Source organism: Candoia aspera, chromosome 4 (genome assembly GCF_035149785.1).
Source record: "Candoia aspera isolate rCanAsp1 chromosome 4, rCanAsp1.hap2, whole genome shotgun sequence".
NCBI lineage: Eukaryota > Metazoa > Chordata > Lepidosauria > Squamata > Boidae > Candoia > Candoia aspera.
Window position 1 is genome coordinate 4,039,933 of NC_086156.1, and position 19,500 is coordinate 4,059,432.

Genomic DNA, 19,500 nt, shown 5'->3' on the forward strand with positions numbered 1-19,500 from the left:
AAAGTTGTTTAAGCCTTCCTGTGGAGTTGTTTTCTTGGTCTGGCCCAGCTCGTGGGGCTGACCCCGAGCTTCTGTGTCCTCAGATTAGGCAAGCAGAATCTATACGGGACAGGCAGTCTCGAAGATCACCAGCCCCGAGTCATATAAAGTCTTCTCTCCCCGCACCATCACTGAGGCCTTCTGATGGACTGATTAATTATGTGCCATCAAGTCAAGGTGAACACTTAGAGACCACATAGATCGGTTTTCTCCAGGACCCTCTGTGATCAGCCTGGCTCTTCAAGTCTTCCAATGGCTGATGCCATCCAGGAAAAGCCAACTAAAATGCAGCGATCTCTTCCTTCTTTAGACAAAATTTAGACAGCCTGCAGACCACAGCTTCTGGAACCCTTTCCATTTCTTAATAATAGACCTCCTCTTGGTCATCTGACCAGGAGGGAGGGGGCTTAGAAAAGCAGCTAGCAGCACACTAAGCCCCTCGCTGCCCAGGTGTCCCTCCCACAGGAATGCCTGGGGGAATTGTTCTGGATTTTCCCCCCCCCCTCTGTGTCATGTTCACTGTTTCAACGTGCCTGGTACATCGTAACACTTCACATGTCATTTCCTGACTCCGTGTTTGATTTACAGGGAAAGGAGGTTTCCATCGCACGGACTGTTATCTCGGGGCTGAGGGAATGAAATGTGTTTGGGTTTTCTCAACTGTTCAAGGTTGCTTTCCCAGGATGGGTGAAGACGGTTACCGGCACCTGGGAGGGGGCGGGTTGGAACGGCCGGGTGGGGGGAGGTCTTACGTTTTGGGCCGAGGGTTCTTAATTTGTATTTGGCGCGTGTTTGCTCATTCTCAGCTTTCTCTGTGTTTGCACACTAACCCTTCAATAAACCAGATTTCATGAAGTTCACTTGTGAGTCTGGCTCTGTTAGGTTAGGCAGTCGTTACACTCTGCATTCCCCAGCAGGATCTGGTCCAACAGACAGACAGACAGACAGACAGACAGAATTTTCTTGGCTTCCTGTCCTACACCAAATTTGGTCCTGCCCTGTCCATTTTCTGAAAGTCATCCTAGGGATGCATAGCGCTGAGTCCTGAGTCCCTTTACAGAATTTCTTTCCAGTGTTTCACTGGGCTGGAGAAAGAGTCCAAGAAAATAAAAAGGGAAAGAAAAGAAGACCGCAGCAGTAGTTCTGCAGTGTTGTGGGAGGAACTGAACTATTCTGAAACACTAATAACCATATTACATAAACATATTACCACATTACAGTGGTCTTGGGACAATTCTTAGGCTTTGGGGTAAACCTTGAATTGAACCTAAATAACCAGCATTTGCTGAGCATTCTTCAGAAAATAATAATAATAATAATAATAATAATAATAATTTATTGGACTTGAACACCCGAATTTTACAAAAAATATCCTGCTTCAAACTGCTTATATCCTCAGACACTGCTTTAATAATTTTTAAGTCCTTGGTTAGGACTTGAATTATTATGTTTTATACCAGTCTTTGTGAGTCTATTTGTAGATTAGTAAAGGTAAAGGTTTCCCTTGACATTAAGTCCAGTCGTGTCCGACTCTAGGGGGCGGTGCTCATCTCCATTTCAAAGCCGAAGAGCCGGCGTTTGTCCAAAGACACTTCCTCTGCAGTCATGTGGCCGGCATGACTAAACGGAACGCCGTTACCTTACCGCCACAGCGGTGCCTATTAATCTACTCACACTGGCACATTTTTGAACTGCTAGGTTGGCAGGAGCTGGGACTAGCCACGGGAGCTCGCCCCGTCACGCGGATTTGAACTGCCGACCTTCTGATCGGCAAGCTCAGCAGCTCAGCGGTTTAACCCGCAGCACCACCGCGTCCCTTTATAATTTAATAATTGTAGATTACCCATATAATAATAATAATACAACCACAAGTGTGGCAAAAGAAGGCAAAGGTAGTACCAACAGTAATAGGCGCCTTGGGTGCAATCCCCAAACATCTGGAGCACCACTGGAGCACCGTCGGCATTGACCAAATGGCCATCAGTCAGTTGCGAAAGGCAGCTTTACTTGGAACAGCTCACATCCTGCCCCGATACCTTTCATATTATTAAACAGCAACATCTGCCCATCCCAGGTCCTTGGGAAGGACTCGACAGGTGGACAACAATGCCAAATCCAGTCTGAACATCTGGCTGACTGTCGACCAACCATCATAAACCTTCACCCACTTGGGGTCTTGGCCTCACCCATTTTGGAATGAGGCCTTTGACATGCTACAGAAAGACCACACAACACGTTCCCTCTTCAACAGCTAAGATGTCGTTTGAAGAGCCAACTTGCCCAGGAGTAAGTATCAGGGTGACGGCAACGTTGTCCTTCAACTGAACTTCGACCTCCTTTGGAATGTGCTACATTGCTTCATGAGTACTGAAATCAGGAGCACAAACAGTTGTCCCTGGAGCACCAAGGAAGGACAAATGATGCTTCTACGCCACAATGGCACTGAACAAATGACATGAATTGTGCCCTTGCGTAAGTACCAAATGACTCCTCTGTGTGATCATGTCCTACCGTGCGTGGTATCATTTTGATGTCACTGCCCCTTGTAATGGACACCTAAGCATCCCATAAATCAATCCGATCCCCTGGATAAGAATACCAGAGTTGATTCTAGGAAGAGTGACCGTGTCCAGGAATTTTTAACAGTTAAATTACAGAGAGTGGAGAACAAGCATTCAAGGGGGAAAAAATAAAAATGGGCCGAATGCACGGTAGGCAGGACTGACCGAGCTAACGAAGCAGTGGTCCGACTCCCCGTTCTCAAACAGAATGATATCCTTGACAAAGACGGCGATTGCTCGCATGATGAAGGACATGAACAGATGCATGTGGATATAATTCCGGGTGCAGTGCAGTTTCCTAGAAAGAAAGAAGAGGGAGAAGTCTTTGGAAAGGTTTCAAGACAGCGAGACAGAAGAAGACAGAGCCCAGCTGTACTAGGCAGGATGAACCACCGGTTAGGGCAAAGTCAGACTTCGAAAGCTGGAAAACAACCTTTGCTTCTGCTAGGGCACGTTGGGATTGTTACGTTTAGCCAGGAAGGCCGTAGGAGTGTTAACAGAGAATTCTTGGCACTTTGCAAAGCTGTAATTCCAAGAATTTTTTGAGAAGCCAGGGTGTAAAAGTAGAATCGAACGGATGCTAGTTTTTTAACTATAAAGAAAGGGACTGAAATGACAAGGGGATCCTTGTTGGTTTTCTCTGAGTTGGCTTTTTTTTCTTGCAGATGTTTCATTACCAGGCTAGAAACCGTCAAGAGAACATCAAGAGAACGTTCAGAGAACGCCAAGGACTCGACAATTCAGCCCGGAGCTTCACAGAGTCTCCGTTATTGCAACATGCGTTTTTTGCTAATTTTGACAAGGACTCCAGGAACCTTGCAAAAAAACACCCCAAAAGCATAGGGATGGGGGGTTTCTGTGTAATTTAATTGTTCTTGCACTGGTGATGTTCTTTACACCTTGGTGATGAAGCAACTTCAGGAAGAGACGCAAGGTCAGAACATCAAGAACCCAACAACCCAACCTTGCTTGACGTCTATTCTCCAGTATGTCTGCTGAGATGCTATAACTTTTTTAGGAGACCAATGGTACAGCGTTTTGTATTTGTATTTTCCAACTAGCTGGAAAGCAGGGGGAAAAAAGTGAAAGGTCCCCTGTGCAAGCACGGAGTCATGACTGACCCTTTGGGGCAGCAGGAAGGAACATGAATTTGCATGAGGCCAGGGTTTCTCAACCTGGGCCACTTTAAGATGTGTGGACTTCAACTCCCAGAATTCCCCAGCCAGCATGGCCAAGGTTAAGAAACACTGCCTGCGACAGACCAATTTTCTGCAGCAATTTGGAGGAGGACATGATTTGCAACATCACACAAATGGTGAAGAGGACACCGTTTGTGTCCCTGGATGTCACGAGTGCAACATCATTGAGCAAATGACACTGAATGATGCAAAGTGAAGTGATCGGCACAATGGCATCATTGTGGGAACGATGTCATTTGCTGCTCCCTTTGGGGTTTAACAGGCTTTCTCATCAATATCTCTCCTTCCAATTCGTCTGTTAAAATGAAATTGCACAGCTCCTACACAGTCTACATCTTATTACTAACTTTTTCTCCTGTTTCCTTCTCCCTAAAGCCCTTAAAGTGGGTTTGACTGAGGGGAAAGGTTTCAGCCTATGCCCAGGAAGCTTCCAAGTTTGAAATGGCATTTGATGACCGTTATCTCTGTTGGAGTTCACACCAGATGAAGGTAAGATGAAGTTGGACCCTGTGTGGGTCAACAGACCGGGTTCTGGTTTGCTGCACCCTCCCATATAGAGCAGTGTTCCTCAACCTTAACCATTTTAAGATGTGTGGACTTTAACTCCCAGAATTCCCCAGCCAACATGCATGGACTTTGACTCCCAGAATTCCCTAGCCATCATGTGTGGATTTCAGCTCCCAGAATTCCTTGCCAGCATGTGTGGATTTCAACTCCCAGTCAGTTAAGAGAGGGCACAGCCCACAGCTGCATAATGGGCAGAGAAAGAGGCTCAGGAGGGACCCTCCCTAATTTCTCGGGCTATAAAAGAGACAGGGGGAGATTTGTACTTTCAGACTTGCAAGATTCTGTTAATATAGCTTTAGAATAAAGTAGAATTAGCTCATCTGGTTGTGTTTCCTGTCTGGACTACCCGGGAAGGCTGAGAGATATAAAGGACTGAGCTTGGGGGTGAAGAACACCTTACATCTCCCCACCCACACTTAAGTTTATTCCCATTACCTGAAAAAGCACAGAACCATCATGGCCAACGTCAGAGCAACGAGAGACAAACTGTGTCCGATTGTGTATCCCGTTTTCACTGTGCCGTAGAAGACGGTCTGAGAAGAGAGAGGGCACAACAAAGTTGGTGGTTTCCATCCTTCGACTAGCCAAAAGTTCCATCAGGATTTACAAATAGAATTCAATGGACCTACAAGCCGTGGCAGGGATCCCTCTACCAACATCATCCCAGTTACAGTGGAACCAGCCTCTGCCCTGAAATCAAACCTCTCTTTTGAAGAAACCTTTGCTTAGGCATCTGCATGCATGTTGCTTTCCACACGGCTCAGAATGTCACAGATGTGAAGCTCACCACAGCTCATGGCAGTTAACTATATCTGTCATGGTTCGCTAAGCACCAAAGCTGTGGGATATTCCCAAAGGTTTCAAATTAATGCTATGAAAGACTGAGAGGTTTCTGAAAGAGTCAGCAATGGCCTTCAGAATTCTCCTGGAGAAAATGCACAGTCTTGACTCTGGCAGATGAGTCACGGCCTTTCAGTGCTCAGTGTTCAAGGGGCTCGAAGGGCAACATTGATCAGTGGTGTCCAAAGAGCAAGATGGTGGTTGTGGCCTTGTGACCAAACCCCATCCTTTTGTATGTGAGAGCCAGACCACCAGATTAAACCAGCATCAAGGGGCATTAATGTTATGTGGAGACATCAGTCATGACTTCTTAAGAGGAGGGTGACGGGTAGAATATCAGGGTTGGGAGATGTGATCTATAAGTACAGTTTGAAGGAAGGAGAAAAGTCTAAGGGGAGACATAGTAGTTGTGTTCAGGTACATCAACTACCAGGAAGATGGTCAAGAATTCTTCTCCATGGCCACAAAGACTAGGACCAGGAATAATGGGCATAAATTGCAGTTACCTAGATTTTGTTGCCAGTATCCCGGCAGCAAGATCTGGACAATGGAACTGTCCACCTATGGAGGCTGTGGGATCTCCATCTCTGGAGGTTTTAAGAAGAGGCTGGACAGCCACTTCTCATGGATGGTTGAATTGGTTTTCCTGCACACAGTAGAAGGACTAGAAGACCCTTGGGGGTGTTGGCAGATTGCTAGGAAAACCTTTAGCCCAGGAGAGATCAGAAAAGTCACACACCAGGCACTTCTATAAAAATAATTTTATTTACAGAAAGCAAAACATCTTTAAAGGCTTCTGCATCCTTACAGGCTCTCAGTGAGAGCTGCTTAACTCTCTACATGCCTACACAGAAGGGAAACTGAAACTAAAACAAGTCCAGGCAAGTTCTTCCCCCCAGGTGCAAAAATTAACAGCTGAAAAGAGGACAGTTGAATTCAACCTCTTCACCCCGCCAAAATGATTAGTTACCATAGTAACCTTAATCTGTAGTAGAAAACATTAACAGGGGGTCCCTTCCATGTCCATAAATTGATGCTTCTGTGATTCTTAAAATGGTTCTTAAACTGGTTTTGGGGTTCAGAGCATTGTATGAGTCCTGCCAATGAGTTCAGGGGTGGATGACCCTGGAGTGGAAGTTGGGAGGGGTGCTGGGCATCCCCAAATAACGATGCACTGTCTGGAGGTATGGATATCTTGCTTAGCAACCAAAGTTCTCAAAGCAGCTTATAACATGCTTTAATTACAACAGGGAGGCCTATTGCCCGTAGAGAAGGCACTGAATTAAACACTGATGGCAACTTCCACGCTCTCACCAGAATGGAAGCACTGGCAATTGAGGAAGAGAAGGATAAGGATAAGGATGAGGAGAGAGGAGGAGGAGGAATAGACAAGAAGGAAATGAGAAGGAGAAGATGGATGGGAAGGAGGAGATAAGCAGGAAGGAGAAGAAGGTAGACAAAGAGAAGGAGAAGGAGCAGAGAAGGAGGAAGAAGAGGAGGAGGCAGAGAAAGAGAAGATAGACAAGGAGAAGAAGGAGGACAAAGAGGAGGAGAAGGAGAAGATAGACGAGAAGGAGAAAGAGAAGATAGATGAGAAGGGATGGGAGACCACAAGGAAATCCCAAGAGCCTGTAGACTAGGCTGGAATTTTTTTAAAAAAATCATCCCTTTGGAACAGTAAAACCCCTCCCTGAAATATGAATGGCTCCCCCCACCCTACCCGCCTTTAAATGAACCTTAAACAAGCTCTTCCCCCAGGCCTTGGGTGAGTGTGTGGCTGGGCCCCTTTAATTTGTGATGGGGTGCACATTCTTTTTCATTTGCTTCCTCTGGGCAATGGTTGTTTTTCTGTCTTACAAGGACCACTTTTAACTGTGAAGCAGTCAAGAGCCAGTCTGGAATCAGGCAGCCTGGAAATCTGCTGTATGAACGAATGAATGAATGAATGAATGAATGAATGAATGAATGAATGAACGAATCAATCAATCAATCAATCAATCAATCAATCAATCAATCAATCAATGACTCAATCAATCAATGACTCACTCACTCAATCAATCAATCCTAGGAGAAGGCAATTGCATGCCACTTCTATCCATTGTTAAGAAAGCCACACAGATGTGTCCCTGAGGTACCCAGAAATTGAGCCTTATTTGAGGCAGATTTCCATAATAATCCCAACCACAATAACAGCAATGCCACCCTCATGCAGGAACTCCAGCTGCCATCCTTAAAATGCAAGCCTTTTCAGCCTACTTTCTTCTTTTGTTTTCTTTTTCTTCTCCCGCCCACCCCGGCCCCCTGCCCCACCTGATTCCCTTTTTACTGACCTGTTCCTCAGAGACCGAGTAGTTGGAATTATACCCACAAGCCACAAGATATGGGGCAGGATAGATATCTGACCAGCCATCCCTGGTGCAGTTCCTGCTGATGTTAGCTAGATGGGCAACAAAGGGAGACAATAAAAAGTGCCCCCCACTTCAAGGTTGCATGCAGACCAAGGCTTGGGCCCGCCTCCCACCCCGTGCTAAATCCGTGTAACCGACCTAACGCTTCCATTCTTTTGTTCTCGACTGCTTTAAAAGCCAGATGTTTCTTTTCTAACTCAGGCCACTCAGTGTTTGATGGCAATTGGTTTGAAAAGGCAGAAAAGGGTCCCCACAATGTGCCACGTGGTGCCATAAAACCACCAAATGCTGCCTGAAGCTGGTCTTTTGCCCAATGGCGCCAAGCCATCAATGTTCCTTCGATTTGTATTAAAATAATTAATGGTAGTAAAATAATATGCCCAACAGCTACGCAGATACAGCAGTGTCTCTCAAGCTTGGCAACTTGAAGATGGGTGGACTTCAACTCCCAGAATTCCCCAGCCAGGGTAGTTGGTAACTGCCTGCATTTGATAGCTTGATGGAACCCAGTGGTGCACATCTGGCCCATTTTATTTCTACCAGCTCACTGCACAATCAGAAACTCAGGCCTACAAATTGCCTCCCCATTTTGACAGCACCGCAAGGAAGTGCTTGCCTCTTTGTCTTCCTTGAGGACTGACGGATGTCTCCTCTGTCCGCAAACATCTGGAGGTCCTTCTACCCATAATAGAATTTTTACGTTTCTTTTAAGGTTCGCTTAAGCTGATTTTTTTTTTCCCCACCTTGCTTTTTTAATCAGGAGCCCAGAAAACCTGCAAGGCAGGCCTTCTGGAGTTCTTTCCAACTCCATTATCCACCCTAGGAAGCATCTCTGTGTTTCTGGGCACATGTGTATATAGACACTGGGAAGCACAGGACGGGCTGCACACCCTCCGATCAGGGTCATATGCCTGTCAGAAAGACAAGAGGGGGCTTGAACTAGAAGGGACCTCTGAGCTCATCTGGTCCCAGCCCCTATTTGAAAATCTCTAGCAGGAAAGGGGAGTCTACCCCGCTCCTTGGCAGACGGTTCCATGCTCACAGTTGGAAATCCTTCCTAACATTCAGCCTGAATTTCCTTTCTTTTCATCTCTACCCACTGATTCTGGTCCCGCTCCTGTTCCCACCCCCCCTTGAATGTGACGGCTTTTTAGATAAACATGGTCCGCTCTCCTATCCCCCTTGTCGTGCCCAGCTCCTTCAATCCTTCCTCTCTGGCCCTGGTTTCCAGATTTCTTATCGTTCTTTCCCCCTGGATACTGTTAGCTAATTAAAACGATATCTTTCCCCCTGTAGCTACTACCATGGAAACCCCACTCTTGATGTTCCAGAAGTCCTGATGTGGGAAGCGGACCTGTTCCCAAGGACCTCCAAGGTCCTGTAGTAAGTTAAAAAGAAAACAGGCAAAGCTTGCACTCCAAACCTTTCCCTAACACAGAGTTGCCAGGAAGATAATATTACAGCAATGCATTTAGTGTGCCGATGACACAGACTGGCATGCATCTCAACTTTATTTCTGAAAAGGGGCACCAGAGTGGGCCTCTGATTCCTTAATCTTTGTTGGACTAGTACCCTTCCTCAAAGGGACATTTTTTTGTCAAGAATGCATACATTGTACATGACACCGTACATGTTCCAGTCTATAGCGTCTGATAGATTCTTTGATTAAGTGCCATCAAGTTGTTTTTGACTCCTACTGACCACGTAGATTGATTTATGGTGTCTGAAACTACAGCTGAAGAGAAGGAATGATATCTATCAGCTCGTCTCTCCCAAGATCTGGAACTCATTTTACTTGGCCATGCTCTGCATTAAAAGCTTAATTCCGCTTCACACACACACACACACACTCCAGAAAATGTGCGCAGAAGTCCCAAACGCAGCACATTTACTTCCTCAGAGAGTTTGAATGCAAGGCGTCGGAATTGGAAACTGTAAAAGAAATGTTTATATTTGTCACCGTCTTTCTGGGACCGAGATGATTAATTTCTCAGCAGGGCAATGCATACAGGGAACAAAATGATCCCGCAAAATGTTTGTGTTGGGGATTGAGACATTTCCTGGTATGCCATTCAGCACAGAAACAGAGGTGCGGAGAGAGCAATCCATTCTGCAGTAAACCTGCAAAGAACAAATCGTCGATTTGGTTTTGAATAAAAACCATGAATTCCTGGCGTGACAGAAACGTGACTGGAGATGGTAGCTGCCAAGCACTCTGGCCTGTTGTACAAAAATTTTATTTCGTAGCACTGTCAAGAAACATTTTTATGTACTGCTCAGAAGTAAGTTCTGCCATGATCATTTGTTTAGTGACGGTTTGGACTTACAACGCTGTTTAAAAAAACAACTTATGACCGATTCTCAAACTTACGGCTGTCGCAGCATCCCCATGGTCACATGATCACGATTTGGGTGCTTGGCAACAGGCTCGCTTTTATGACCATCGCAGTGTCCCGTGGTCACATGATCTCCATTTTCAACCTTACTGGCCAGCTTTTGGCAAGCAAAATCAATGGGGAACTGTGTGGTTCACTTAATGACCATGTTGTTCGCTTAACACCTGCAGTGATTCGCTTAATGACCATCACAAAAAAGGTCATAAAATTGGGTTGGATTTGCTTAATGACTGCTTCGCTTAGCAATTGAAATTCCAGTCCCAGCTGTGATAGGTAAGCGAGGACTACCTGTACTGCAGTCAGGACCTCTTCAATTGGTTTATTCCTAGGGTCGCTTTCCCTTCTCCCTTTCTACTGAGGAATTTAAGAAAGCGCATGGTGCTCTCCGGTGTGATAAAGATATAAACAGACTCCCTCAAAGAAAACTCGGCTTACTCCGCTCTCATAATCATCACAAGGATCCTATAAGCCAGCTCGGACAGAGAGACAGTGATCACCCAAAGATCACTCAGTACATTTGTATAGTACTAGTAGAATCAAGCAAATTCTACTAGTAAATTGTGCCTATTCTTGGAAATCTGTGTGTGTTTAGGGAAACAGGCAGAAACAGGTTAAGAAAAGCAGATGATTCTAGTTAGCCTTCAGAGCCAAGCAGCAAACAGGTTGGGTTTCCTTAGCGCTTCCAGCTTATCTTTTGGATACATTTTAAGGGCTGGTGGTGAAAACTGTCCACCTGCTGAAGCCGAACGGTCCATGGGTAAATGCACACAAACAGCGCATTTTTAGAACTGCAACAAACCAGCACCTGTTTATCACATCTTCTCAGCATGAACAGGCAGAACCAGCTGCAGGGAATAAACCTCAGCTGATTTATTTGAGAGAGACAAAACCAGGAGGCAGGTCTCCTTTCAGCCTGTTGCAGATCTTCTCACAAAAGATTTATTCTTCGTAACTAACGAAAGAAAGCCATCTAACATCACAGCGATCCAAAGATACGCCCCAACCACAGATGCGGAAGAAGCTGAAGTAGAGCAGTTCTGTGAGGACCTGCAGCACCTACTGGACAACACGCCTAAAAGAGATGTTATTTTCATCACGGGAGACTGGAATGCTAAGGTGGGCAGTCAAATGACACCTGGAATTACAGGTAAGCATGGCCTGGGAGAACAAAACGAAGCAGGACACAGGCTGATAGAATTTTGCCAAGACAATTCACTCTGCATAACAAACACTCTCTTCCAACAACCTAAGAGGCGGCTTTATACATGGACTTCCCCAGATGGACAACACCGAAATCAGATTGATTACATCCTTTGCAGCCCAAAGTGGCGGACATCTATACAGTCGGTAAAACAAGACCTGGAGCTGACTGTAGTTCCGATCACGAACTTCTTCTTGCACAATTTAGGATCAGACTAAAGAGATTAGGGAAGACCCACAGATCAGCTAGATATGAGCTCACTAATATTCCTAAGGAATATGCAGTGGAGGTGAAGAATAGATTTAAGGGACTGGACTTAGTAGATAGGGTCCCAGAAGAATTATGGACAGAAGTTGGCAGCATTGTTCAGGAGGCGGCAACAAAATACATCCCAAAGAAAGAGAAAACCAAGAAGGCAAAATGGCTGTCTGCTGAGACACTAGAAGTAGCCCAAGAAAGAAGGAAAGCAAAAGGCAACAGCGATAGGGGGAGATATGCCCAATTAAATGCAGAATTCCAGAGGTTAGCCAGAAGAGATAAGGAATTATTTTTAAACAAGCAATGCGCGGAAGTGGAAGAAGACAATAGAATAGGAAGGACAAGAGACCTCTTCCAGAAAATTAGAAACATCGGAGGTAAATTCCAGGCCAAAATGGGTATGATCAAAAACAAAGATGGCAAGGACCTAACAGAAGAAGAAGAGATCAAGAAAAGGTGGCAAGAATATACGGAAGACCTGTATAGGAAGGATAACAATATCGGGGATAGCTTTGACGGTGTGGTCAGTGAGCTAGAGCCAGACATCCTGAAGAGTGAGGTTGAGTGGGCCTTAAGAAGCATTGCTAATAACAAGGCAGCAGGAGACGATGGCATCCCAGCTGAACTGTTCAAAATCTTGCAAGATGATGCTGTCAAGGTAATGCATGCTATATGCCAGCAAATTTGGAAAACACAAGAATGGCCATCAGACTGGAAAAAATCAACTTATATCCCCATACCAAAAAAGGGAAACACTAAAGAATGTTCAAACTATCGAACAGTGGCACTCATTTCACATGCCAGTAAGGTAATGCTCAAGATCCTGCAAGGTAGACTTCAGCAGTTCATGGAGCGAGAATTGCCAGATGTACAAGCTGGGTTTAGAAAAGGCAGAGGAACTAGGGACCAAATTGCCAATATCCGCTGGATAATGGAAAAAGCCAGGGAGTTTCAGAAAAACATCTATTTCTGTTTTATTGACTATTCTAAAGCCTTTGACTGTGTGGACCATAACAAATTGTGGCAAGTTCTTCGTGGTATGGGGATACCAAGTCATCTTGTATGCCTCCTGAGGAGTCTGTATAACGACCAAGTAGCAACAGTAAGAACAGACCACGGAACAACGGACTGGTTTAAGATTGGGAAAGGACTCATCCCCGGGGGAGCTGGGGGTGTCGACGACCGACAGGAAGCTCTGGCGTGGGCTGGTCCATGAAGTCACGAAGAGTTGGAAGCGACTGGACGAATAAACAACAACAAAGTTGATCTGGAGAGCTGCTCTGGCAGGTTTCCAAGATTCTGTTGCTTTGCCCGACTAACAATAAAGATCATTCCAGAAATCCAAGTGGTCCTTATTTTCTGAGTGTGCGACGTCAAGCCCACCCTCCCCTCCTGTCTCTTGCTAATTTAATCATTAGCTTCTAATGAGAAGAAAATGTAGCTCTTTACACAAACAGCTGTCTGGCTGTTAATGATAAGCCTGCTGTCTGACAGTCTTTAGGATGTATGCTATTCATGGCTTTTTCCTGAATTTTTGCAGGAGGCCACCTGCGGTTTCTGCCTTCACATGAATAGGTTTCATATTCCTACATAAAGGACCGCAATTTGCTCTGGGGTAATTATGTGAGTCAAGACTGGTCACCAATGATGGATATCACAACACATTGAGTCTATGGCCGGGGCACAAAGTCTGTTGTCTAAATTATGAGCTGTCATTTCAAGTACCTTAAATGGTAAACAAGGATCAGTCTCTTGCCATACCTTCAGCATTAGGCCCTGGCAGCAAATATCCCTTCCCAACTAATGTGAAGTTCCAGGCCAGCTAAACTCTTCACCATCTCTGCAATGTTGGTGTTAATAAGCAACTTTCAGCATGAAAGGGAGGTGACAGGGTAGGGGCCTGCGAACTTGAAACGGGAATGTGATAGAAGAGTCCCACTTTCCTCAGATGGCTGGCATGGTCCATAATGGTTGAGACTCTGACCATGTGCAAGAAGGAAAAATTAAGGTGATCCATCTTGATACCTCAAACTTCTCTAGAATGCAGTAAGTTGCACGTTTCAACTTTTCTAAACAAGACTGAAGACAGAAATCTAATCACTAGGAATTCCAGCTTAGCCAGTTTCATGATTATGCCAGATATCTAGGCTGAATCAGTTTGAGTCTGGATGTGTTAGAGCACGGATTCAGTCACCAGCCATTCAATTCTTGATCTTAAGACTGAAAAGGTTTCAGCCTGGTCTACAGCTCTCTTTGCCCCTGCAAGGGGCTGGCTGATCATGGGGGAGCTCAAAATCTATGTTAGGGTTGGGCCTTGGATAGGAGACCACCAGAGAATCTCGGGCTGAAGGTTAGACTGGGTAGTCAAAAGAGATATTTGAAGACAGTTATGGCTGACCACCTCCATTCTGTTGCCAACAAAACAGCATAGATTTGAGGTCTATACAATTTTATTGGCAGCATTTTCAGAAGTGGCCTCCTTCCTAGGGCTGAGAGAGAAGGACTGGCCCAAAGTCACCTGGCTGGTTTTGTCCCTAAGGTAGGACTAGAACTCATGAGCTCCAGGTTTCTAGCCCAGGGCCTTTAACCACGACACCAAACTGGCTCTCACCTTCCTTGAAACATAAGCATTGAACCCATCAGAGTATTCAAAAGTAGGACTCCTAATTTTGCTTCCTGATCATTCTCACTGAATTACATTGCTGAATATGCAGTTTGCCTCTAAGAATCAACCTGGTGCCCTCCATGTTGCTGGACTTCAGCTCCCCAATCTCCAGTCAGCAAAACCAGTGGTCTTGAGAGCTAAAGGTCTATGCTACTAAAAGGCACCCGATTGGCCAAACTGCCCAACTAGGACTATCCCACCAAAGTTGCAAAAACCGGGACAATGACTAGATGGCAACAAAGAGGTAAGAGGTGTTTTCTTGCTCTTTGGTGCCCCCTAGTGGTCAACTGGCAGCTTGCAGCCCCAAAGCAGTAGCCTTAAGCACAACACCAAGTTCTACTGACTGATTTGGGAGAAAACCTTTAACACAACTTACCTTGAATCGGTGAGAAGAAGCTGAAATAGTTCGGGCAAGACAACACTTTGATTTCACCAAAATTTGCCGCAGGCCAGCAAGTAATGTTATCCCACAGACTTCTACAACCTGTGGAAAGAGGGGAACACTTCAGTGAAAACCACAAAGCCAGGGATTGTAGAGTATATTTATACCAGGGACGGAACTATGTAGCCGGTTGCAAAAATGGAGTCTTTTGCAAGACGGTGGAGAATCTGGATGAGTGAATCTGGAATGGAAAGAAGAATGGTGAGCAAACCTCCCTCAGGTTGACTTGGCTTGGCTTGGCCTGGCAATTAAAAGCTTTCCTGAGGACCTCAAAAACATTGGTCGTGATTTTAGTTTTGTTATCCTGAAGAACAAGTTCTTGTTATACCTTAGATTGCTTATTCCTTTGCCTGGAAATAAGCCTGCCCCAACTATTTCTAGGCATTCCTAAGGCTTTGCCCCCCCGATGTCAACCCTGCTAGGTAGACCTGACCAGGAAGTCAACTCCACAGGAAAGCTAAAACTACTTTTATTGTGAGTGACTACACCAGGGTTTCACAACCAGGGTTCCATGGCACCCTAGGATTCCACGAGAGGTCACTAGGGGTTTCCTGGGAAATCATTATTTAGTTAAAAAATTATTTCAAATTTGGGCAACTTCACATTAAAGTGGTAAGTTTCATTCTTTATTTTGAGTTTAAGAACACTTAATGCACATATATAGGCCTACCCATGAAACTAATACAATAATTTTGTAACTTCTGGCCTATATTTGAGCCTAAAGGTGCAGGGGTTCCCCGAGGCCTGTAAAATATTTCAAGGATTCCTCCAGGGTCAAAAGATTGAGAAAAGCTGGACTGTACTATAATAACAGAATCTGGCAAGTCTGATTGTGCTGGACCTTCTCCCCCTGCTTATACTCCAGTGAATGAAGGAGGTATCTACCCAAGCCACTTCCGGATATTAACTTGCTTCCCAGGACTTAAAGACTGTTTCAGCCCCTTTTGCCTAGATAACAGTTCTTGCATATTTCCAATGAGGTCAAATACCTTAGTTTCTGTACCTGAACTCTAGAGTCTTTAAGCATTCCCTTTCAGAGGTGTTTCCTCAGCTCAGTTTGAGCGACAGCCAGAACTTGGTTAATAAATAATAATGACGTTTTAGAGCACTTCTAGCTGGTTGAGTACTTAGGTTGAGTTGGTCTTGCCTGCCTTTCCATCAGAAAATCCATCTCCAGCTGCTTCCTGGAGAACTGTTAAATCCATGCTGGCTGATTGTAGTGAAGAAAGGCTGAGGTTGGGAGAAAAGAACATCGCTCTTTGATCAGCGCTTGTCCTCGTCAGGTCACAGACTCGTTGAGCAAAAAGGAAAGAGCTGAGCTGAAATTTTTCGGAAGTGTCTTTGCTGAACTGTGCATTTTTTTCCCCCTCCCTGTCTATAAACAAGCCCCTCTAACTTCGTATACACCCTGATGGGTTCTGAGCTGCCTGCAACCAGAGGAAAAAGGTCTTGGGAACAACTCAAGGAAGAGGTCCACCTGGGGTGCAAAGGTTGTGAAGAAGGCAAATTCCATGTGATGGATGATTGGGAAAGGGACTAAGAGTGAAGATGCCAGATCAGGTAGCCTGCGATAGAACTCTATGGCCAACTTGTATCTGGAGCGAAGAGGCCAACCTGGAGCCGTGTGAAGTTCTACTGTTCTGTTTGGAAAAGAATGCCACAGAATGGGAAAAGAAGGCAACAAAATAATCAGGGGGCTCAAATGCCTTCTTTTTTATCTTTTATCTTTAATTGATTTTACTGTATTTTCTTTGTTTGATTGTTGTGAGCCAATTGATGGTGGCCTCCTCCTCCTCCCCTTTCTCCCTTCTTCCCTTCTTCTTCCCCCCCTTCCTCCTTCTCCTCCTGAGGCTAGAGTGTTTCGGACTCTTTAGCTTGGAAACTGAGGTATATAAAGTCACGCAGGGCTTTGACAAAGTGGACAGGGAGAACTTTGACCTCCTCTCTCAAAGCAGCAGGACCAGGGGCTGTTCAAAGAAGCTGAAAGGAAGACGATTTTGAGAAATGAAAGCATTTTTTTTTCAGACTGAACATAATCAACCTGTGGTATTCATTCCTACAAGATGTGAAGATGGCCAGCCATTTGGATGGCTTTAAAAGGAGACCGGGTAGGGTCTTGGATGACAGGTCTATCAAGGAATATCAGCCTCACGGACTCAAAAGGATGGGGCCACCGTGCATCCAAATTCCAGTTGCAGCGGAATGATGACAGGAGAGAGAGACATGTCTCCATCTACTGCTTGGGGGATCTCAGAGGCAACTGGTTGGCCACAGTGAGGAACAACTTGTGGACTAAGATGGGCCTTGGCCTGATCCATCAGGGTGTTTTTGTTTCTTCTAGGGACTATTTTGCTTAATATTTACTTTTTCTTAAACATCAGCCACCATTCCCATTTTGGAATCAGTAAATATACATTTAAAAATTGAATTTGTTATGCCTCTTTTGACCTTACTTCCCTGCCTGCCCCTATGCATCTGCCCATCCTTCAGGCAGTGCATTGGTATGTGGGAAAGACCTTGGGAGACGGGGCGAAGAGACGCTGCCTAAGGAACAGTCAGATAAGAGAGGGCATAGCCCACAGCTGCATAATGGAAGGAGAAAGAGGCTCAGGAGGGACCCTCCCTAACTTCGCAGGCTGAAAAGGAGATGGGGGGAGGATTGTACTTTCAGACTTGCAAGATTCTGTCAATGTAGCCTTACAATCAAGTAGAATTAGCTCATCTGGTCGTGTTTCCTGTCTGGTTAACCCAGCGAGGCCGATGGACAGACTGGACTGCAATGCCCAAAGTCTTCAACCAGCTGACCACATATTTGCAAGAAAAGAGGCTGCCGTTCCAATCTAGAGGGCTACGTGGTTGGCCCTTATGGGGAATGCAAATGACAGACAAGCTACTGATTTATTTATTTATTGAAATTTATCACCAGCCCTGCTCTCCAGGCCCCGAGAGGTTTACGTAAATCTGATAAAATACTAAAAACATAGCCTGCTGGCTGCCTTCTGCTAGTTTTTGAGCCGGCAGATAGAACATCCTTCAGAATAAAGGAAGACATTAAGGCATGATTTCAGTTGCCCATCCCCAGGAAATTGTTGCTGTTGTTCCCCAAAATATTGGATGAGCTGTCCCACTCCTCAGTTTCATCGCCAATAAACACTCTAGGGAATTTCTCTAAGCTAATTTCACTCAATGCTGAAAAATATCCTAGCTGGGTGGAATAGAATTATCTGGAAAAAACCCAAATGTATTTACAGGAACGAAATGTTAGCAGTCTCGCGGCACAAGCATTTTCACTCCTCGGCCAGATTGCTCCAGGATGCCTCAAAAAGTCTTTTTTTTTTTTTTGCAGCATCTGTCTCATTCTCTAGATATGATTTTGGAATGTGTACCATGGAAAAGCAGGCGAATCATCACTCATTTGGCAAAGCTGCTTAGGATGAAGTTGGAAGCGCTGCATTATTAAAAAAACAACAGCGTGAGTCAGGATCACAAAGTGCAAAGGGTGGGAAGTGACCCCTGAAACATGGTAAAGAGCTTCAAGTTCATTCCTACAATGTTGTTTTTCTGAATGCATCTATTTCAAGTCATAAGCCTTGCAAGCCCATCGCATGGAAGTGAGAAAAACATCTGTGGTATAAAGGGCAGGGAATGACATGAGTTGGATCACACAACATGCTTATCCAAGTCAGATGAAGACCAAGCCGCTTCACTGGCTAAATTTGGATTAAATTTTTCTGTTGTTATTGTTTGTGGCTTAGCCTGTTCGGTCAGTTCAAGATTCAATTTGTTGAACAAATCTTGAAAAATGGGCTCCTTCTGTCACCAAGTGTGTTGTGTAAACACATCCTGGAGGTTTTTCACTTTTGTCCAGTGAAAAAATAGCCCAGAATAACTGATTGGATGGTGAGTCTACCAATGAGAAATGACTGAAAGGCCTCCTAATATCTAAGGATCTTTACTGACTGCTTGAAATAAGTTAACTATCAGTGCCTGGACAGACTCATGAAATACCATCATAAATACCAACCATAAGATCCCCATCATTAGTATGAGATCCCCATCTTGAGGTCCCCACCATGAGATACCCACCATCAGTATGAGATATCCATCATTGGATACCCACCATGAGGTCCCACCATGAGGTCCCACCATGAGATACCCACCATCAGTATGAGATATCCATCATTGGATACCCACCATGAGGTCCCACCATGAGATACCCACCATCAGTATGAGATATCCATCATTGGATACCCACCATGAGGCCCCACCATGAGGTCCCATCATGAGATACCCACCATCAGTATGAGATATCCATCATTGGATACCCACCATGAGGTCCCACCATGAGGTCCCACCATGAGATACCCACCATGAGATATCCATCATTGGATACCCACCATGAGGTCCCACCATAAGGTCCCATCCATCATTGGATACCCACCATGAGGTCCCACCATCAGTATGAGATCCCCATCCTGAGATACTGATCAGCAGTATGAGATCCCTACCACGAGATCCCCATCAGACCCTGGAGAAAGGAGGAAGTTCTCCAGTTCCTCCCATGGCTGAACTTACATGGCTTGCAGATTTGGGCATCCCCCACCCCTTTTGTCAAACAGGAGGCACTGCTGTTGGCTCAATAAACCAAATAACAAACTTTCAGACAAGCAGTTTCTTACATCCTCACCCCGAAAGCCACCTTCTATTTACAGGGTTTGCATACTATTATATATTCTTGCAGGAAAAGCTTCTGCGCGGTTCCATTCAAGCCCTCAGATATCTTAGATCCAAAATGTATTTCACCCAAAGTGGCGGAAATGCCTGGATTCTCTCTGCTCTTCTGGTGAGGAAGGAAAAACACGGAGTTATGAAGTTACTTGAAAGTAAGTTGGATATTGGCGGCCCTTTAGAAGCAGCAGCGGGG

The 19,500-nt window shown here is 45.1% G+C and overlaps 1 protein-coding gene across 1 annotated transcript in view; it reads right to left on the minus strand.

The window, feature by feature from the left end:
* The window catches only part of VIPR1 (vasoactive intestinal peptide receptor 1), an 87,171-nt gene that overhangs the window by 21,943 nt on the left and 45,728 nt on the right, over positions 1 to 19,500 (minus strand). The window contains exons 3-6 of the mRNA XM_063303319.1: positions 14,511 to 14,618; positions 7,537 to 7,643; positions 4,802 to 4,899; positions 2,766 to 2,898 (exon numbers count right to left, since the gene is read on the minus strand). Of these exons, the coding sequence (XP_063159389.1) occupies positions 2,766 to 2,898; positions 4,802 to 4,899; positions 7,537 to 7,643; positions 14,511 to 14,618 (446 nt within the window). The remainder of the gene's footprint in view (positions 1 to 2,765; positions 2,899 to 4,801; positions 4,900 to 7,536; positions 7,644 to 14,510; positions 14,619 to 19,500) is intronic.